Genomic DNA, 22,960 nt, shown 5'->3' with positions numbered 1-22,960 from the left:
AGATCTTCCAAACGAGTGGGCTCTATTTGGGCTCAGGGCAGGCGTGCAAATCCCACAGGGCTTCAGCACCCCCATTTGTGTGTGTCATCCAGGGCTGAGACAGTTTCCCGACACAGACCGTTCTTGAGCTGCTGTTGTCTGGCTGGTCTGGCGTCTTATCGCAGCCGCACCCGAGTATTTCACAGGTCTTTCAAAGACCAATTACTTGATAACGAGGCTTTGCTGTTTTTTTCACCCTTTCCTAGATCCCCTGCATCTCCACTCTGCCTATTCCTTAAAGTGGCAAATTACTTTTGCTGCCACAGTGTATAAATGCATTTCCTGAAAAGTAACCGTAGGCTTTGGTTTTTTCCAGTTTTAAACGGCTCGAATGCCACCAAGGTAGTGAGGCACTTTTGCATGAGCACCAGTTACATTATACAAGGACACAAAGCTGAAAGTATTATCCCCCTTACCCTGGACATTTCTAGAAGTATTAGTCCCCCCCTCCCCCCATCCCCTCCCTAAATGTATCTCTAGTTGCACCCATGGCTCAGGGAAGGAAGAAGCAGGGACCCCTGAGGTGGCTGGGAGTGCTCTGTAGGAGAAAGCTGCACCTGCCTAACGTCGACCGCATCTGCACTGGAGGGGGCTGCAGCTCTAGAGCCGTACCTGCACCGCCAAAACTGCCTGCAGGCGACTGCTCGCGGAGGTCCTCGCAGGACCAGCCGCTCCGCTCTGTGCCGGGCTTAGGAGCGGGCACGGCTCTGCTTGACTCCCCTTTGCTCATCTCGGTAGAAGGTCATGGAGCCAGGTTACGGGGAAAGCCGCGTCCCAGGAGCCAAGATATCCTGCTAACTCAGAGTAAAAGCATGTGACTTCTGCACGTCTGCATTCACCTAGTTCAGCAAGCTGGGTGTGGACCGAAATTTTCATATCTTTCAAAAAGTTAAGATGACGATATCGTTATGCAAGCATTCTTTTAGCAAGAAATCTGAATTATGTTAGTCTTATCTAATAACTCAATTGCTTCACTCAGTGTTTGATCAACACCTTTGCCTGGAGGAATAGTAATGTTAAATAACAGAATCTGTTTTTCCCTCTTTGTTCCACCAAAAGAGACTTTAATCCTTACACTCAGCACAGTTTCTGATTCATGTACATTCAGTCACGGTTTACAGATAAGGTAGCTAATTCTCCCGCTGCATGCCTACGAGATGCATTGATAACTTGATAGCTGAACAAAAAGCAATTCTTTAAAATTTAAATATTTTACCATCCAAGTTTTTTGAAAATATTATGTTTAAATGAGTGCTTTAAATGGAAAAAATAAGTGCAGATACTCACCAAATTGAGATGTGGACTAGGGGGCGGGGCTTTGGGCGGGGCTATGGGGCGGAGCTAAGGGCTGCGCATAGGGATCCGGCCAGGGGCACCCATTTAAGCATTCATGCACGCAGTACATGAATTTTAGAAACGCTTACATTCGCTGCTTCCCACATTACTAAACCTTGATTCCCACCTGCTGTGCTACAGCATCACTATGGCCACCTTCCTCCTCAGTCTGGTTGCAAACAAGTGCTGCTATACTCTGCTTTGCCAAAGACACACAATTGATGGACGGAATGCAGAACAAATCAAAACATTCACCCCGAGTCAAGAGATCTGGGTTAAATCCATCATTCTTTTGCTCACCATGCCATTCCAGTTTAAACCTAGCCATATGCAAATCAGTCTTGACCCTGTGCCTCATGGGAACAGTCCAGCCCGAACTGCCAAGCCAGGTCCTCCCTGGACCGGAAACAAGCATCTTAAGACAGGTTTCGGGGTTTCACCCCTCTTCAGCCAGGATAGCTTGATTCCAGTGGCACAGTGAGCCCAGGACCCACATCTGGGCATACCTGGCGCATTTAGGACGAGAAAGCAAAAGACACACAATTGATGGACGGAATGCAGAACTAATCAAAACATTCACCTCCAGTCAAGAGATCTAGGTTAAATCCATGTATGACATTGTTCTGCATTCTCTCCATCAACTGTTGTTTCTGCTTTGCCAGCAGGAGGCCTTCTCTTCGATTTCCCGAGAGTAACGAAATATGTGTTAGCAGGCCCTGCTCACACATGTACAGTTCTATGGACTCCACAGAGCCTCAGTGGACACTGTGTCAGTAATCACAGTGTGAGTCGGCCCCCTCCCACACTTCCTGCCAGCTCTGAATGAATGCTTTCTGAAGGCGTTTCAATTAGCACATTGTAAGGCGAGATTAGCACTGGATCAGAGTGTTCACGTAAGCGGATCCACTCATTGTCAGCTGTGTTGCGCTTCTTTTTGACAATGCCAATTTCACTGATCTTGGCTCACATCTCCATGAGTACCGGTACTCTCTTTGGACAAAAGTTCCTTAAGCGCTGAAAATTTAGAAGTGCCGGTACTCAGTACTGATGAGTACCAACCCATTTAAAGCACTGGTCCACAGCCCAGCTTTAGCCGTGGTCCATACTCTCCATGGCGGAGGAAGTCGGTGCTCCGTTGAAAGGCGGTACCAGGGCCCTGTCAAAGTGTCAATGCAGCTATACAATCCCTGGCAGAATGGGTCAGCAGAGACTGATGGCTGCCAGGCAATGTGGCACATGGAACATGCCGCAGGCACTGCAGAGACGGGAGAAGCAGGGGAGTCCAGAAGCCATCATTCCTCTGCTTCACTGGGGTCACAGCAGACTCAGGTGGGCGGGGCAACACAGGGAAGCAAGCACTTTCCCCACTTCACACAGTAACAGTCAAACAAAGCTTGCTACGTTTTTTGTCACAGCAGTGAATGACCAGATTTCAAATCTGGGTAGGACACTGGCACTCCATGAGAGTCCAGTATAACAATAATATGAATAGCTTGTTTTGTATATAGTGATACATTAATGATACTTTGAATTTCTAGACCTCTGAAGGATGAAATGTTGACATGGCCTTGCTAGGGCTCCAAATTAAGACCTAAAGGTCCCAACAGATTTCAGGAAAGAGTTTAGCACACTAACCTTTCATACTGGCTTGCATCATCCAACTCTCCTCCACCATCTCTTGAAGCATGGCTTATAAGACAAGGCCTCTTGCTCATTACTACACTCATTTCAGAGCATGCCCAAATCACCTCTTTCTCCTTTCCCCTCCTACCTGCGCCCTAATCTGTCTTTTAAGGGTCTGCCTTTGACCCTCATGCCACATTTATTTTGCCCTAAGGCCTTATTAGTTCAACTATGCAGATGACTCTAAAATCATCTAGAAATTTGAATAACCCAACGTGGGCATTTGAACGATAGTCCCACGTCATTGTGCAGTTGAATACTGAAGGACCAGAAATACTTGAAATCGACCAGTAAAAAGACTGACATCCTGTAATGCAGCACTGGCCTTATGTTGAACTGGTAACGGTCTTGAGTCGGCCTGCGGTGTCAAGGATAGGTTGGTGAGCTAAGTTGCATGTATTTATCACTGACTTTGATGAAGAACGTGGAGGTCAATTTGTGCGCCTTGGTCATTACAGGGGGGCCACTGGAGTTAAGGGCCCACTTCTAATAAGGACATCAGTAGTTTATTTCTCCTTCCACCTCCCGAGTCTCCTCAGGAGGATATTCACTTTTCTCGGATTTCTATAAAGAGTGCAGCCTCTTATCACACTTTTGGGGTACTTTCCTTGGACACTTTTCCAATCTGGTTCCTTACTAAGTTAAAACACTAGTTCCCATTCTTATAAACTGATTCACATTCTCCATTGTCGACTTGTAAGCACTACTTGTTAGTCAATTCACTTCAGATTTATTTGACACTACTATTCAGTTCCCACAAACTAGGCATTCAGTGAATTAATTGTAATATTTGAACTCCGTGTAGTGGTATAAAAGTCCCTTCTACACCAATACAAATCCACAATATTTATTGAATATTGCTCAAACAATATTTTTTTTAACCACTTCACATGAAATATTTACCTCATTAATAATGTTTCTTTTAGCCTAATCACAGTTTCCAGATGCTAGGGGCAAAGTGTATACAAGTTCACTAAATACTTCTAGGATCTTCCTTTTGATCAACGTGTTTAAGTTTGCTGTTTAATGGGTGCATCAAATCTGCAAATATTCCAGACTCCTGGCTGGGATCAGTTTTGTAAACCTTATTTAAAAAGGACTCTCCAAGAGTCCATTGAAGCTATAGAATGATTGCTCTGATTGATGTGAATGATATATTTTACGCCTTCCTGCTACTAGAAGGTCTGAAAGATATGGACTAATTAAACCATGTCATTCCTTTGTTCCAGTTTGGCTTCTATGATGACAGGGGAACAACTGATTACAGACTTGCTCTCTCAATGTTGATTGAAACCCATTCCAATCTTGATGGCACCCTGCTGTATATATGTGCTTCACAGATTTCCAAATTGCTTCAGAGAGCATACATAGAAATGTACGATAGAGCAGACTGCATCTGTTGGGGACCCCCAACTTTACTACTTGGGGCCAAACAGAGACTATTTCATGAACACTTGGGTTTGTGTCAAATTAGGGACGGGCAGCTATACTTCAGACCCAATAAAAACAAATAGCCGGTGTGATATCTTGCTTAGTCTGTAGTTGTGGGTTAACCAGTAGCTTTGTTCTTGAACACACAGCCATGCCCATTCCATTTCAGAATGCATTCTGTGTTTACTAGAGCCCTGCCTTTATTTGAATCGGACGTTTTTGGAATAGCTGTGGTACCTTACAACAAAGCTGCTTCTCATACTTGCTGAGTGCATGGATTTATTTTCACAACAGGCTTAAACCAAGGCCCCCTTTATTTTTTATTTGTGTTTGGCCAGACCGCGGCTCAGCCCTTAAATGTGGCCGGTCTTGCTCTGGGAGGCTAGGTATCAGCAAATGTTTTAATCCTGCATTACCCCAGAGCAGTTTTATGTAGGCCAGTGTTCTCCAACCTTTTCAGTAGTAAGAGCTACACGTGTTCAATGAAAGTCATCATGAGCTACTATTATTAGTGTTGTAATAGTGACCATATCCGAAGAGATGATGTACAAAGTGGTGGCCCCTAATGCCTTCAGAACTCCCTCCTGAGGTTGATTCTAGGCGGCCTAAACCTTCTAAGGGAAAGCCGGAAAAATTCCTTTTTATGCCTGCTTGTACCAAATAGCCCTTTGACCAAGTTGTGGGTGTCACTGTATGTTTCTTTCAGAGCTTCAGTTGAGGACACCAAAGAACGCATGCAGTTTCGACCATCTGCATTGGCTCAAGAGGCCTGACCTATTACAGTTCCATCTTCTGTCTTGGGCTCTGACTCATTTCACTCAAGGTTGTCAGTCTTATCTCTGCCTGTCTCCGATCTTCATGTGTTAATTTGCTTGGCAACAAACTTGCAACAATCTAAAAATGATTGTGTTACACAATTATAAACTATTATACACTTATTTTGTGATTTAGGAGATACTAGATGTCCTCGACCTAGTTATAACCTTGTATCTTTATAAACTATCATTGTTAATTAAACTGCAGGCCATGTCTCAAATTCAGAATACAGGCTCAAGAAAGAAGAATAAAAAGTGGAAAGAAGAAAAATATCCCACAGGTCCTTGCAGAAACATATTCCTGGACAGGATCTGCCACAGGGTCATCATTGGAACCATCTTCACAAAAGAATGACATAAAGACTTGCAACTAAGGATGGAAATGTGTTCCCTCAAGCATATTCCTTCAAATTCTGTCCTTACATTTCAAACCGCGTTGCTATTTTACACTCTGTGCCTGAAGAAAATTTGGAAGAAAACCAATCTGTTCTTTTCTTTATCTGTCAGGCCCAGCTCCGCAGGATTCAGTCGCAGCAGAAATAAGAGGTCCACCTCCGGATCTTTCCAACACCCAGATAGAGAATATGCACCGGGTGTTCGAATGATCGGGCGGGGGAAAGGGATAAGGAAGGGACAGCGTGGGAAAAGAACCTGCAACAAGAAAGACAAATGATTAATTCCATCAAACAGTCTACTCTCGGTAATTTTCACTAAGGGTAGCTCTTTCTGTGTACCGTAATCTGGCTACTGTGGAAAACACATTCATGTGAAAGTGGCGACACCCTTGTCCCGTACTCTCGGTATACCACTAAAAGAAGGGAAGAGAAGCACAAGCGTTAAGGTCAGCCACCGCTTTCATGCCAACATCTCCGTCATCAATGCACCCTCATACATACCCCACAGTTCCTGCTCTCTATCTGCCAGTGATCTCAATAGCCGAGTCCTTGGTTCCCACTCAATTGAAACTTAAATCCGGGAACAGGGTTTCCCTTTCCTTTAAAGCAAAGTTTTTCGCAACTGAAGTCTCTGAGATTCCTCCGAGGTTTTATTCACCTCGCACATCAAACACATTCCATGATCGTTTCACCCTGTTAAGTTCATCAATAGAACCGGTGATCTTTAAATAGTAAACAGAAAAACATAAACGTTTTTATTTCCTAAATCAGAACGGGGGTTCCTTGAATTCTTCACGGTGAGGCGTGGTTCACGTCACCACGGCATCCCGCTTATTTCACATTAAGTAGTTCTTGTGATTGTTCATAAAATTGGCACACACGGTATAATGCGGTACCACCAACCGCTATCATCCGCTGTGCAGTTATGTCGATCCAAAAAGCTTGCGCTCCTGCTCACGGAAGTACGCGGCGATCTACCGCTGTACTCCGCTGCGTTCTTTCCAAATTGCAAGCGCTGAACTCTACTCGGCGCACTGTATTCTTTAAAGGAACGGCAATACGCGGCTTGTGCATACCGCCGTATTACGCTCCCGCAATGGTCCCAAAAACAAACTGTTGTTTGTACTCACTGGGTCCGTGGCAATGGTACCGCTCATCCAGCTATCGTGGATGTTGGTTCTCCTAGGACAGTCCTAGGACAGACTCTCTCCAATGTCGCGGACTTCTCCCGTTCTCCGAGTGTGAGTGCGAAGTCTTCCCAGGAAACAAAATAATGCGCAGCTTCCTGCGCGATGCCGGCCCCTAAATCCTCTTCCTCCGCCAAGCCTTCTGGGAAATGTAGTTTTGTTGGCTTTGCAGACGCGGCACGATCGAAGCCTGACATTATCTGTGCAAAGTCAAAGCTGATGCCATCTTTTTGGCTTTTAATCACAGGCTATGGAAAAAGTTCTCAGCCTTCCGGAACAACCTTATCTTTGAGAGGAGGGATAAGTTCCAAGTCCACATCAGTGAAGTAGGACAAACTGCTCCTGTTTACTAAACTCAGCCACTGTCTACATTGACCTGGTGAATATGGTAATAAATCTTGCCAAGCATAACACCCTGGCTGAGTTGAAGAAAAGGGCACTAATTGTCACTCTGACCGAAGGAGTTGTTGACGGCAAGTATGAATGAGCAAACGAACAAGTGCAAATTGGCGGTATTAAGAACAATGTTTATTCAAATGAACACACATTCATTATTATATGTCTTTTCAGAAGTCAAGTATTTATTCTTCTGTGAGTGAACCACTCCTGCCCCCTTTCAGAGATTTTGTAGCATAATGAGCTGTAGAAATGGACTAGAAAAAGTCAAAGGAGGTAACTTTAAAGGGTTTTATTTTCTCACCAAATAGAGACAGTACCCATTGCTATAGGCCAATCTCCTTGATGGACTCGTTGGTCAAGTGGTTGGACACATACTACTAGATGGGCTGGTCAGCTGGGGAGAAGATAATAACATTCTAGCAGATGCCCAGCATGGTTTTCGTCTAGGACTGTCGAATGTGGACCAATGTTTAAACTTATTTATGATCTTAACAAGTACATAGTTTCTCACCCTCGTACTATCGACCTGGCCTTTATGGACGTGTCAACAGAACAAAGTTCTGGCAGACCATGTTGTCCATCGGGGTGGATGGTGATATTGTCTGGTTCCTGCGGGACCTCCACAGGAACACAAAGGCCGAGGTTCGATACACTCAAGATTTTTAGGTTACCCGCCATTTTTCAATACAACTAAGAGTCCGACAAGGGTGTACTTTGGCCCTTTTTTTGTTTAACTTGTATATCAATATCTTGGAGAAGAATTTAGTGAAGTCTGAAGGCGGATTATCCCCAGGTGGGTCGGCGTGGTCTGCCTGTTCTACTGTACGCAGACGATGCGGTCCTTATGGCCCTGACTGCGCCATAGCTTCAAACGCTGCTGAATTTCTTTGCGTCATTCATGGAGGAACGGGACCTGCTGCTAAAAAAGTCAAAATCCTATGTGATGCAGGTGGGATCTCGTACAAGAAGGCTTTATCCCTTCCATGTTGGATCTGTTCAGGTCCAGCGTGCAGATGTTTTCTCCTATTTGGGGGTCCTGTTAGATGGAAAAGATGAAATGGGGGCCATTAAAATATAGAAAGAAAGGAGATTTAGTGCGAGCCAATACCGCCATTTTTAACTTTGCCTCGAGAATAGGAAAGAGATTGATCGGTGCTCTCTTGCAGATATACGGGGCAAAGTGCATCGCCAAGGTGTCCTATGGCAGTGAAATCTGGGGATACATCACCCATGAGGAATTACAAGTAGTTGAAAATAGCTTTTTGAGACGTCTTTTAAGTGTGCCTCAGGGAGCCCCAACTGGAGCTGTACATGAAGATTTGGGTGTAGCTTACCTTTCTGACCTGCTGGCGTTTGGACCACTTTCCCTGTGGTTAAACATCTGGCTTAGTCTGGGGCAACTCTAATAAATTGGTCTTGAAGGATTGTATGGCCCTTGACCATGCCCACCATATCCCCTGGCTATATCAAGGGATGTTTCTCAAGTTTGGGAAGAGCTGACTTATTTTCTAACCCAGAATCCGTGAACAAGAAGGACCTAGGGTTGGCAAAGGAGTCCTTTTTTTTTAGATAGCGGACCTTAGATAGGGAAGACCTGGAGATAAGGAAGCCTAGTGTACACAGATTTGTTACCATAAAAACTGTGCAAACCACCGAACTATATCTTCTGGGGTCTTTTAGTGGTTACGATCGCTTTTTATTGACCAGGTTTCGTTCTTATCTTTTTTTTATCTTTTGCTTGCGCAGCCAAGTGGGTGTAGTAGGGGTCAAAGCTTAATGCCCCGTGGCTGCGACGGTAAGTCTCCACAGGACATACTCCATTTTACAATGTTCTGTAGTTATCATGAGGCACCCCGGAAGACTTTTATTATCCCCATTTAAAAAAAGCTTAAGTTCATGCAGGTGGGCCCTGCTTTTCCCTTTTTACAAATGTTATCTGGCAATATTGTTTTTTGTGTACTTAATTTTTTTAAATCTGCGGTTAGGCTCCGAGCCAGTTGCTATTAACTTTCTGAGGGATACAAGGGATGGCGAGGATGTGATTTTGGAAGTATCGCTACCTTGTACTTAGTCTTTGTACGGATTTTTTGTTCCTTTTTTAAAAAAAACCTATATTAATACACTCATTTCATAATACCAATTTTGGTGTACAGCATTTGATGTTATTTGGTAGACTCTTTTAATTATAGACTTTTTTGTATATACTTTATTTAACTTGTATGGTTTTATGCAAAAAACCGAATAAAATGAATTGATTGATTGAGTGATATTTTCACACCTGTCCCATGTTTTCCTCCAAGTGGCTCCATTGTTCACTGAGAAATGTTTGTCAATGGGGTCTAGCTCTGTGTGAGGGAAACCCCTGAAAATGTACACTGCACTATAGTGAAATTGACTCCTTCCCCTATCAAAGCTTTCTTCAAGCTATGGATCTCCATAATGGCTGATTGCTTCCATGGTAGCCGTGACAGCCCCCCACCCCACCAACCCCTGGGGGGCATATTGGGGACATTTCCTTTTTATTTTTGATTTTAAAAGAATCTTAATATCACCGTCAATTATGTTTTGACCAAAGTGCTCTCTTCTTACCAGCAGGAGCAGTTTTAGCACAAATTACCCACCAAAGCAAGAGGAAAGTACCAGTAAGACAGGTGGGCTACTGTGCAGGTTCTGCAGTTTAGTGGCTCGCTCACAAACCTCAGAATACTCTTCTAAGTTCCTTACATTTGCTTTTGACTATGCAATGGCATATCGTAATGTGCTACAACGCTTTCTTAACCCGTGTGCACATAAATAAAAAATGAAATGTCTGTGTACTGGTCTTTGCCTCGGTTTGCTGCAGCCTTTCGTCTAACGGCTTTCCATTATTGCTTCCTTAGGGATGTCTATTGACTCCACAGTAGGGGGTCTTAAAACCTGTTGTCTCCTGCCTCGCTAGTAGAGGCTGTTTGTACTTCCTATCATTGGATAGCCAAAATCCATGCCACCTCAACTCTCTGTGTGGGGGTTGTTTTGGAAGTCAAAGGAGATGCCAAAGGATACAACCAGCTTTATTGGACTGTTGGCATCTCATTAGAGTTGCTGGAGCAATGTCTTGGAATAAAGTGCAGTAGAAACATTAAAGGGAAATAAAAGTATTTTCTTCTCATGACTCTGAGGACTTTTCTTTGTCTTTAAAACTGTGGAACTTGACCAGAATGTCTCTTGGGCCTCGAGTATCCTCACATCCTCATTGTCCAGCTCTTTCGGGTCCATCCAGTTGAACCTCCAGATGCCCCTCTTCCAGGAGCTCGGAAAAGAGCCCAACCAGTAAAGTCTCTACATCTGTCACCTGCACTTCCTGCTATGTGCCTCTTCCTGCTCTGTGCCTCTTACCTGAATACTACCCTGCCTTGAGCATTTTTCCAGATCTACGCATCTCTGGGCCGTAAGGTCAGTCTTTGCTTGTAAGGCGGGCATCTTCTCCTTCAGCGAGACCGCTGTCAATTCAGGTTGCTGGATTTTAGTTTTAGATTCTACTGCTCTTGAGCCCACTGAGTCGATATTCGACTTCAGGACCGCTATCTTTGTGGGTTTCCACAGAGTCCTAGTTGGGGATACAGTCTCTGGTAGCCCTTCGCATCAACAAGTCCATTGGTGCACAGTTTGTCATGCTATGGGGGTGTTTGTCACCACGCTCGTATTAACCTTTGAAGGCAACACTCCATGTCTTCACCATTGTCCACGGCTATACGAACCACCCTGTTCTGCGTGCACATAAAGCGATCTTCCTCTCCTTTGGCCTAGGGCCACTGTGGGGCAACATTTCGGTGTCTGGTGATCAGTGAATGCATGTAGTCTTTGAACTCTTACCCTTGGAACAGGGATCCGGTGTTTGTTTTCACTTTGTCCGGGAGTCCCAGCACCGCAAATACTTTCTCCAGTGTGGGCTTTACTTTGGAAAATGTGGTGGACTGTGCGATTACAACCACTGGGTACATGGTATGACTGTCTGTGATCACTGCCGTGAACCGTCCATCTGGAAAGCTCCCAAAGTCCATGCTAGCCTGGGACCACATCTGCAGATATGGCTTCTCCATGACGATTGATGCTGGGGACAGGTCTCTGCTTGTGATCGCGCATGAATGGCAACCCCTCACCTTTTCGTCCATCAAGCTGTCCATGCTGGGAAACCACACCTCGTCTCGGTCTTGCCTTAGTCTTTACCACTCTTTGGTAGCCCTGATGAGCCAAGTTGACAACCGTGCCTTGGAGGCTCTCTAGTATTACAATTTGCCTACCTATCAGTCCTTCACTGCTGGTTCTGAGCTCATCTCTTATGTGTCGGAGCTGGCTCATCGTCTTTTGTTCAGTCTCTTCCAGTGATTAGGATCCATCCAGGAAATTTCTCCTCTGCTTCTTCAGGAGTACTTATTCGGCCTTTGGGAGGCTTGCATTGTAACGGGTCGCTTTCTTGATATCTGCGATTGATTGCGCCCTCGAGCATGCATCCTGCACCACCATTCTCTCAAATTCATCTGCCCCTTCATCCTCCTCTGCCAACTCTGGTCCAGGCTCTCCTTGTGGATGTTGCGACAGATAGTCGTCTGAGTTGTTGACCTCCGGACGGAACAGTACGTCAAACTGGTATGGTTGTAGCTGCACTGACCACCATTCAAATTTGGGTGGGGTATGCCTAGATATCCTTGCAAACAGTGCAGCCAGAGGCTTATGACTATTGATGGCCCAGAACCGTTGCCCACAGAGGTATATATGAAAATGGCAACAGCCCCACCTGATAGCCAAGGCCTCGTGCTCTATTTGCACGTACCAGGTCTCCTTGTCTGACAGTGCTCTACTGGCATATGCAGTGGAGACCCGGGACCTTTCACTCTTCTCCTGTAGCAACACGATTCCTAGCCACACCGGGCTTTCATCAACCACCAGCACTGTCGGCGCTTTGAATTGAAATAGGCCATTGTGCCGTCCTCCAGCAGCACCCCACCCCCACTGTGCATCGCCTCTTCTCGATACCCTCATCTGCTTGGACTGAGTTGCCGAGTTTGGGATGAATCTACCACAATAAGTGGACATCCCCAGGAAACTCTGCACCTCAGCAGCAATACAAGGGACCGATGCTGATTTGATTGCTTCCACCTTTTTCGGGTCAATGCGCAGCCCTTCCCTTGAGAAGATGTACCCGAAGAACTCTATCGAATTTTCATAGAACGAGCACTTTTGGCAATGGAGAATTAGAACCAATGGCCTCTGTGCTTCTCCGCAACAATGTCGTCCACCGTGGAAGTTATGTGTCGCTCCCTCTGGATGGCTTCATTAGGGAGCTACATATTTACGCACAGCTGGATCGCCTCTGGCTGTTTGGGTTTTGGTGCGTTCACAAGGGATGAGACCCACTGGGTCGGGCTGGTGACCTTCTCAATAACTCGTTTTTTTGCTTTTTGTTCCACAGTTTTTTTTCACGAGTGACCGAAAGTGGAATGAGACCCTCCGATATTGAGTGCTGTGGGTCTCATAGTCTCATCAATGTGTAGTCGAACCTTAGTGCCCTTCAGTTGTCCCAGCCCTTCGAACAGCTAAGCGAACTTCAGCATGATGTGTAGGTAGCATGTGACTCATGAACCTGTCAGGCAAAGAAGACGAGCCCCAGATCTTCCACTATGTGGCAACCTAACAGCATGCCAGTGCCTCCTTCCATGATGTGGAATTGGGCTTGTGTTACTCTTCCATCACAACTTTTAGCACCCCCTTCTAGGGCAATAGATTCATGCCACTATATGTGTAAATCCTCGCTTTCGTTGCCACTAGCTTGGGGCAAGGTATCAGCCTGTCAAACTGTGCTTAGTCCATTATGTTGATGGAGGCTCCAGTGTAATTCGATTCCCTCACGAACGTGCCACCAATTACCGCCATGCACATTGTGGGTGGCCTCTTCCGGTTGCCCTCTCTCCTGGCAAATGAGATGGTAAATATCTCGTTCTCATCATTGTCTGCGTATAGGCTCTAGCTGCCCCTCGTCTATGGCTCCACAGACTCGTCCTCCTCGATTGTCAGCTGCCGTAAAGTAGATCTCACCTCGCCTCTATTTCCTGGGCCTACCATTCACTTCTTTCCCATTGAATCTTCCTTCTACACAGGAGCATCTTTTGGAGTTTCATTCTATCAGCCTGATACAGAAAGTCGACCTCCTGTTGTGCAAGGGTGCCATTGAACGGGTACTGTACTTGGAGCGAGGAGAAGGATGCTACTTGTGTTGCGTCATCGTTCTGAAGAAGTACCACTAAATGCCTTTCAGAATGTTCACTCGGGATCAGATTCGGTCTGTTGTGGACCAAAGAGATCAGATACAGTTCTTGGACTTGCAGGACTATAAGTGTCATCCCTCCTACAGTCTCACAGGCATGTTACCTGCAGTTGAAGGTGAGCCAGGAGCACTTTCAATTTACTGTGCTCCTCTTTGGCCTTACCTCAGCCCCTCTGGTGTTCACAAAAGCAATTGCGGTGATAACTGACAATCTTCAGATGTCGCGGGTACACCTATTACTATACCTCAACAACTGGCTTTTAAAGGCAAGGAAGAGAGGCTTAATTGCCTAAATCCTAAGAAAACATTGAGTTTTACTTTGCCCACACAAGAACCATTGTCTGGATGAGCAGCTCTTAGTGGGATTGTTGATGCAAACAAGGGCAAAGCATGGTAAAAGAGGACCCTGGCAAGATGCTTCGTCTTCTGCATCGAAAACTGCTGCACACTGGACAAGAAGCAGCCACTGAAGGCCTTTGAGTTCGTTCCACCAGGGCCAAGGCCGTTTCAATAGCTTTGGTATGAAGGGGGGCTAGTTTTAGCAATCTGCCAAACTGAGATATGGGTCTTGGTGCATAAACACTATTGCATTAACATTCAGGTCTGGCAGGTCCTTTGCCCGCTTGGCTCTGCAGGAATTTGGTTTGACTGAATCTACACCATAGACCCTACACTTTTGGGAGGTACTGTCATGGTATCTATTTTAAAGGTGAGGGATCTGCAATCAGGCATATCAATCTAAAGAGCAAGTTGCTTACCTTAGATAACATTCTTTCTGTTGGATACTCTGTCCTACTACAGATTCCTCACTAGTTTTTCACTTCACTGTTCACTGGAATGTCCTCTTTTACTACTAAAAAGGTCCCATGTTAGAAATTTAGCACACTGCCTCAGACGATTTGTTCTGCACTCCAAATCCCAGAGCATGAAAGGAAAAAATACAAAAAACCCATCAGTGCGAAGTGGTGGCACTTGTATTTGGCTTACTCCATCACGTCCAGAGCGTTACGGAGTCGCTGCCCTACCGTACGGTGCCACCTACCGAAGAGCACAAACATCGCTGGAAGAATAATTTGGATCTAATCTGGTGCCTGATGACATTCTAAATATGAGAAATCTGGGGTTAAATAGAGGGTTTACCAGAAACCTGTTCTGTAAGCCTATGTCTCCTATTTTCTATATATTTTTTCTGTTGAAATTCAAGATTTGAATGGAAATAAATCCGCATTGGGCATGAACATAGGGGATCCTAAAATAGTGTAACATTTAAAATGTTTGCTAATCACAAATCCTTTGGTTTCGTGTACAAGAGATTTAATTAGTTATTTATTTTCAGATTTCTGTAGGGCGAACAGATCAGAGCATTATTTAACGAGAAACATTGTACCCTTTACATTTGAACAGCATAGAGCATGAGGTAGTTATGACAATATGCAGGACCCATGAACAGGTTGGTAACCATGCATTATTATCTGCATTGAGAGTATTTGTGACTTAAGTGGATTTGATTGAATAAACCTCAAGCTTTGTGCAGCAGTGATAGGTTCATCTCTCTAGTCTTTTAAACTGTAGAGTCTGGAAAGGATTATATTTTTGTTACGATCATGGCATAGGTCCAAGGTTTTCCTGCTCATTTGTGTGTCACTAGGTCCACATAGAGATGTCCTGTTTTAGTTGTAAATGATTGTTGAAAAGAAGAACTTTGACATTGAAGCTTTTGTGGGGGGATGGTGATGGGAATGAGTTCTATATTCTAGGGGCACACCCCAAAATTATTGTATCAGGGTCTTTGTTTTTTTGAAGTAGGGGTTTTCCAGTAGGAGTGATTCTATGTTCTGTAATGAGTGGTAGAGACCAGAGATTTTATATTAGGTAGTAGAAGTTGTCCCATTCATGTGAACAATGCAGGCTGTTTAGAATGTCTTTTTAGTCCAATGGGAAGCTATTTAAAGATGTTTAATCTTGGGGTAATGTGGCCTCATCTTCCGTCACCTGAGATTATTCTACCAGCTGTGTTGAAGGCTGCTTTTAATGGTGTGAGGTATATTTTCGATTTCTGGATAATAATGAGTTTCTGTAGCTGAATCTTGACAGAGCCAAAGATTCATCAACTGCTCTGAAATCTTCTTTATGGATGAGAGGCTTGATTTCCCAGAGTAGTCTGATCTGGTGTAAGGTCACACTTGCTAAGTCATTGATTTAGACCTAAAGGCTCACGATCTTGCCTATGGTAATGCTTGGGGGCTTTACATTCTTCAATAGATGGCATGCAGTCAAGTATATTCATTGCTCAAGGGATGTTTGAATAGGGGCAATGCTATTCGGAAGAAAAAATAGCAACACTTCAGTGGAGATTCAGTTTGCGATAGTTTAGAAACATTCATGTTTGGAGATTAGTTAGTGTTGTTGCAAAACTGTCTGGTTCCTCTGGGAAGACCTTCATGTACAGCTGCTAATAATCAGCTTAAAGATAGAAGGAAATGTTGGAGGCAGATGACCAGTTCCATCTACAGGTTAAAGATTGTTAGGCTAGGGACAGAGTTTTGGGGAACATCTTAGAGAAAGGGCACATTGCTACCAGAGAATCTTTCACTTTTGCATGGTGGCCAAAGACCACTTAAAAGCAAGCAGACTTGGCATTGGAAGGGTGACCTACTATAAAGGGTTTCCTTATCGCAAAGCCAAATTCAGCTCCGGAGTTAGGTAAGCGGTTATCCTCAAGTCTTAGAAAGGCCTGTTTTAAACAAGGAGTGTAGGAGCACTACATCCACCAAAACATTGTTGCCATTCAGTTACTGACCACTCCTCGTTAGGCCTTTGCCTTTCTATACCACAATTAATCTGTAAGACTACAGGACCCATAATTCATACATTCTTCTGTCCTCACATTATCCCTTTACAGTGTTTGTTGTCGGAGGGGATGAAGATGAAAGGTTAGACCCCAGTTCTATTGACATACGATTTGTGGTGTCATCCTTTTATCACCATCTTCACTCCTTTAATGCTTTTATGCCTGTTTTTACATTCAGTTACCCTTGCAAAAGTCAATCCTGGAGGAAATTGTTGAATAAATGTATTACTCTTGTGATGGTTTATGGTGGTTAAGTGGTTGTGAATGCGTTTCAAAATATAATACATACATTATGATATCCCTTGTTTTCTATTTTGATTTAGAAAAAGAAGAGAAACCGAAAGAAGAAACAAAAAAACTCCTTAGCTGAGGAGACTGACTCCCTAACATCACTCTCTGCTAAAATGTCTGGCCAGGACCGTGAAGTATTAAGAAATGAGAAAACCGAGCAGGGTGACTCCTTAGCATCAGATGGCATCAAGAAAGAGAATCAGATGGTAGAACAAGTTCTTGTTGAGAGAAATAAGCTGCCTGTACTCACTATGGACACAGTCCACGTGAGCCAGACCAATCCAGCTGGTACCAACTCGTCTCCAAACACTGATAAACAGAACCCCTTACTGTCCTCCAAAAATGTGGCACAGAATTTGAGCAATTCTGACCCTGTTTATAAATTTACTAAAGACAGTCCTCCTCAAGAAAGCCTTACCCTTGTGCAGCAGTCTGCATCACCACTGAAAGAACCCTCTGATGGCAGCTCTGCTGGTGTTCCTCCAAGCTTCCTCGATCAGCAGGAAGGGAATACTCCAGTAACTCGTCTGTCAGACGACTTGGGTGGTGTACCCTCATCAGTGAAAAGAGTAGAACAATGTAAAAGTATGGATCATGAGGATTCTGTGCTGGAAAATCCACCGTCTAGGGATTTGGGAAAAAAAGAGAAAACATTGAGTCAGTCAGAGACTGCCACAGAAAAGAAAGAGTTAAGTAAAACTAGAAGTTCAGAGACTTCATCGTATGCTGCAATAGTGAGTAAGGGAAACAGCAGTGCTTCTGGTGAAAGTGGTACTAATGCAACTCAAGACAAACTCCTTATTACGGGGAGACACAAGACAGAAGACCAAAGCGAAAAGGGAAATATAGACCAAGCTAGGGCTGAAATGGCAAAAGGAGACCAGGCTGGCCATTTGAAAGGGAAGGAAAAAAACACTTCCAAAAACAGGGATCAAGCAAGTTCAAAAGAAAGAAGTGACGGTCAGGAAAATTCAGGAAATATGAAGGAGGAGCAAAGCATCTCTAAAAAGGTGGAGGAATCTACAGTTAAAACAGTGCCACACAGCCAAGCCAGTTCGGGAAAGGAGAAAGATCATGACAATCCTGAGAAAAAAACTAACAACCAAACTAACTCTGAAAAGAATACCTCAAAGAAGCAGAAAAATAAGAACTTACAGGTAAGCCCGCAGGAACTAAAGGTACATAACTCAAGTAAAGTGTAATCATTCCATACATGCTTACAGCACCCTGGCACACTAGGTTTATTTTGTATTTGAAGTGTTTGTTCAACTCATTAAAAGACCTTGGAGTCTTTTTCTGCCATACAGCTTCCGAAGGAGCATAAGTAATATTGTTTACATTGCCATGAGGAGGAGTATCCCAGAGGAGGTGGCTTGAGCTTCCATTTGGCAGCTTCATATCTTAAAAGCCTTAGCGTCTCCCAGACTTGGGTTGCTGGTTTTGTTTACATGCAGAATACACTATGACACGGCCTGTTAGCATGCTTTGCTATCCATAAACTAATTACGGGGTGATTTATTTTTCTTGGCCTGACGAATATAGCTAGTGAAACTGTGACAATTTCTGACTCTGATAACATCAGAGTAAGACTCCTGCAATTGTCCATGAGAATCGTAGATATTCTGAAAGCATACATTGCAGAAAAACAAGGATATCATGAAGTTAAAACCAGAGGATGGTTGTGTATCAAAATAACTTCTTTATGCTGGCCAGTCGCATAAAACTCACTTGTTTACCTGCTGTAAGAACCCCGTTCAGAGCACCACAGAACACGCAGGGGTTACTGGGCCCAAACGTGGTGGTGGAAGCCTTTTACTCCTGATGTCCCAGGGCCCGACCTACTATGGATCCTGAGCAATTGGGCCAAGTAGTCCTTCTGCACTTGACTCTGTGGTGCTGTGGACAGCCAGTCAAAGGCTCCCTCTGGGGTGGAAATGTGGATACAGATTAGTGAACACAACTTAAAAATCAAAGAGTGCACAGAAATATTAATTAATCAATGTCCAGTCAAACACTCATCATTATTACAATAAGTATTTTATTCCTAACTGTATGCATTCAAAGGCAGGTAACGACATTTATAGACAACAACACGTTTATCCCTTGAGGTTGGGTTTCTAATGTTTCACTGCCAAATCCCTGTCCCACCCTCTCCTCGTAACATGGTTGGGATTAATTCCTATTCACTGGTCGCCACATTCAGAGAATGCTCACTAGTAGACATTAACTCTAGAGTCCACTTCAACTCTTAGAAAATAGTCAAAAGTGTATTGGTTCTGCAGCGCTCTTAGTAGCAAGTCCCCTGGGGCCCGATAGGCCCATTACCAGTCTTAACTGCTCCAGCAGAGAGGAGGTGTGCAATGTCCTAGCGGGTACCCTGTCCACCGGCACTCGCAAGGCTCTAGTCCTGCTTGGTGAGTCGACTGCACGCAGGAGGCGCAGCACTCGGCAAGCACAGGCTCTCCTCCGAGCCTACGTTGTCGTCTCGGGCAACAAACAGAGGTGTTCCTGCACTCCTCATGCACGGTAAGTTCTATGCTCCCCAACAGGGGGTGGGAGGTTCATTCTAATGCTCCTGATCGTGGTCCCAGTGATGTGGTGATGCATTCACGGCATCCTCTTAGTCTACAGGGTCAGGTCAGGTGGAGTCCTTGATGCTCCTAGTAGACGAGTCATCACGGCATAACAGGTCTCGAGTTTCTGCCCGATCCTCACAGCATGGCAGTCTGTACCACGGCAGCCCTTCCTGGCACATGGGGGTCTGTAAAATCTAGTCTAGATTACTCTTCACATGCTTATTGGTAGTAAAAGAGATGTTCGAGGCATATGAGCTGCAGAATTCACACTCTGTGCATAGATCGGCATCTTTTGTTGGGCTCGGATGCTTGCACCTTGTTGTTGTATTGGAAAAGTCTTTTGTAGTCACGAGATAGGTGACTCCCCCCTTGGACGATAGTGCGCATGGGCATCGACTCCATCCTCAGATTGTTTTTTTCCGCCATCGGGTTCAGATGTAACTTCAGCGCTCCAGTTCGGTACCTTGTTTTTCAAACCTTTTCGACGCGCAAATCATCAAAGAAACTCAACGGTATTGTTTTGTTTGCGTGCCCTTCGACGCGCTCCTCAAAATACCCGAATCCAGTTGTCGATGCGGGCCGCTGGGCCTATCGACGTCTTTTGGGCCTACGGCTAATGGAAAGGACTCCATTTAAAAAATGCCGCCAGTGTGGAGCTAAATTCCCACACAGCGACCTTCACAAGGTCTGTAACCTCGGTCTCTCGCCCGAGCACGAAGAGAGTAAATGCCAGGCCTGCGCCTCTTTTCGATCCAAGAAAACTATCCGTGATCGCCAGGCCGGGCCTGATGACTTGTTATTGCGCACCAAGCAGGACATCTTCAGCGAAGGCCCGGATGTCCCAGAGGAGGATTCGGAGGATCTGGAAATCGTTTCCGAAGCAGACGACTCCGACTCAGATGACCACATCACTCCAGGTCAACGAGTGAGTACAAATGCCCCTATCCCAACCCCACCTGAAAAAAACAGAAGGCTCCGGTCAAGACTTCGCCTGCTGGCCCCAGTCGCGACCGAAAGAAAGCTTCAGAAGCCCCACCCCCGGGACCGGCTCCAAAGACAAAGGAGAAGCCTTCCGGCGTCTCGGCACCGACCAAACTGCATATCGGTGCCCCAAAGACACCATCGGCACCGAAGCCGGGAGCGCATCCAACGCCCGCAGTCCCCAGAAAACAATCTGCACCGAGCACCTCGGCGCCGAAGGAAAAGGCCTTGGACCCGAAACAGAAAAATTCGGAGCAGAAAAAGAGTTCGACATCGAAACCCCTTCGAAGGTTCTAGAGCACAAATCTAAACCTCGCTCGGACCCGAAAAAATCAGCGCCGAAAGACTACCAAAGAGGAAGAACTTTTTCGACCGGATCCCATCGATCCAGAGCAAAAAACACTCCAAGTGGACCCCAAAACAGGACATGTGGTTAATGTTCCACACAAGAAGAGGAAATTGGACACCCCATACATCCCTGAGGTGCCTGCAAAGAAAAGAGACTGTGCTACTTCACCTCAACGACCCTCTTCTCCTGTTCTTCCTCCTAAGCCTTTCTCTCCACCACACTCTCCCATAATTCCACCATACTCACCACCACCACAGGATGATGATGATTTAAGGGGTGGGGGAGGAAACAATGGCCCTTTCACTGACCTGATGACGACACAGATGTACCACAGGACGATTGGGATGATAATGATGACCCAATAGGCCCTCCAGACCTCCCAGACCCTGATGCATACCCAACAAAGCCATCTCCCCCAGATGACCATATTGGTTTTAGCCAGCTTATAGACAGGGCTGCCCAGTACCATGGTGTTAAAATGTATTTGGACCCCGCAGAGGAGGACTTCCTAATAGATACCTTTGCACAGTCACAAAAAACTGTACAAACTTTACCAATGCTAAAAGGCGTCATTAAACAAGCCCCAACCTTATTCAAAGACCCTGTAAGGGCTAGAATTCTCAACCCCCAGAATTGACAAAAAATATAAACCCGCTTCCAATGATCCTACCTACATCAAGGGTCAACTACCTTTAGATTCTCTAGTGGTCACCAACGCTAGAAAACGTGCCAACTCTCGAACCTCCGGTGATGCTCCACCTCCAGAAAAGGATTCTAAATTATTAGATGCTTCGGGCAAACGAATTGCTGCCCAAGCAGCTAATCACTGGAGGATAGCCAATGCTCAGGCATTACTTGCCAGGTATGATAGGGCTCATTACGACCAACTAGAAACCCTATTTCAGCATTTGCCTCATCAATATAAGACCCAGGCCAATGATTTAATTCAAAAGGGCAAATTAATAACTAATGCGTCAATCAATTGTGCCCTTGATGGCGCAGACACTGCATCCAGGTCCATTAACACTAGTGTGTTACTGAGAAGACATGTCTGGTTGCGCATCTCTGGCTTCAAACAGGCGGTACAGACAACTATCCTCAATCACCCGTTCAATCATGAACAACTGTTCGGCCCAGCTGTGGATACAGCATTAGAAAAAATGAAAAAGGATATGGAGACTTCTAAATCCATGGGAGCATTACAGTCTCCATCCACAAGAGGTTCCTTTCGGCACTCCTTCTATAGACGCGCATCCAAAAATATCAGAAAGGAAGAGGCCGAGGTAACAACAACACTTGCACCTCTCCCTCTAATAAACAGTGACTTCCCGCCAGACCATTCCCCTCCGGTCGGAGGGAGACTCTCACAGTTCCTACCTGTCTGGAAATCCATCACCACAGACAAGTGGGTAAGACAAATTATCCAGTATGGTTACTGCCTGGAACTTACAGCAACTCCACCCAATATACCACCCAAATAGCGTCCAATGTCCACGGAGCATCTGACACTCCTCAAAAAGGACGGTTTTTTACTGCTTCAAAAGCACGCAATAGAACCAGTCCCAATACAACATCAAGGAACAGGAGTTTACTCTCTATATTTCCTAATCCCCAAAAAGGACGGTACCCTAAGGCCAATATTGGACCTCAGACCAATCAATCTCTACATATAGTCAGATCACTCTTCAACAAGTCCTTCCACTGCTTCAACAAGGCGACTTCCTTGCCACACTAGATCTCAAGGACGCCTACTTTCATATTCCCATACACCCTGCTCACAGAAAATACCTAAGGTTCACACTGGACGGACAACACTATCAGTTCAAAGTCCTTCCATTTGGGGTGACCACAGCACCCAGGGTGTTCACAAAGTGCCTTGCAGTAGTAGCAGCACACTTGTGAAGACAACAAATCCATATATTTCCATACCTCGACGACTGGCTCATAAAAGCCAAGTCATACAACCAGTGTGTTCACCACACTCATCAAACCATTCAGCTGCTACACAACTTGGGGTTCACAGTAAACTACACCATGTCACACCTTCAACCCTCCTACATGCATCTGTATCTAGGAGCCACAATAGACACTTCCAAAGCTCTAGAATACCCCAATCCAGCAAGGATAGCCAGTATGCAAACCCTCATCTCCAAGTTTCAGCCCCACACTCTCTTTCAGCCCGAGTGTTTATGCAACTCATAGAAATGATGGCCTCTTGCGTGAGGTACAATGAAAATGCAAGACTTCAGATGCGCCCTCTGCAGGAATGCTTAGCACGTCAGTGGAACCAGGCTCAAGGTCAACTTACAGATCTGGTGTTGGTGGAC

General features: G+C 45.1%; 1 protein-coding gene across 2 annotated transcripts in view; it reads left to right on the top strand.

Moving 5' to 3' along the window:
* The window catches only part of RNF213 (ring finger protein 213), a 2,329,248-nt gene that overhangs the window by 204,305 nt on the left and 2,101,983 nt on the right, over positions 1-22,960 (top strand). For both annotated transcript variants that reach the window (XM_085617427.1, XM_085617426.1), the window contains exon 3: positions 16,760-17,884. In XM_085617427.1, the coding sequence (XP_085473553.1) occupies positions 16,760-17,884 (1,125 nt within the window). The remainder of the gene's footprint in view (positions 1-16,759; positions 17,885-22,960) is intronic.

The sequence above is a fragment of the Triturus cristatus genome, chromosome 7, assembly GCF_964204655.1.
Source record: "Triturus cristatus chromosome 7, aTriCri1.1, whole genome shotgun sequence".
Taxonomy (NCBI): Eukaryota; Metazoa; Chordata; class Amphibia; order Caudata; family Salamandridae; genus Triturus; species Triturus cristatus.
The sequence above is the reverse complement of the archived record's forward strand: the minus strand, read 5'-3'. Positions and strand labels throughout refer to the sequence as shown.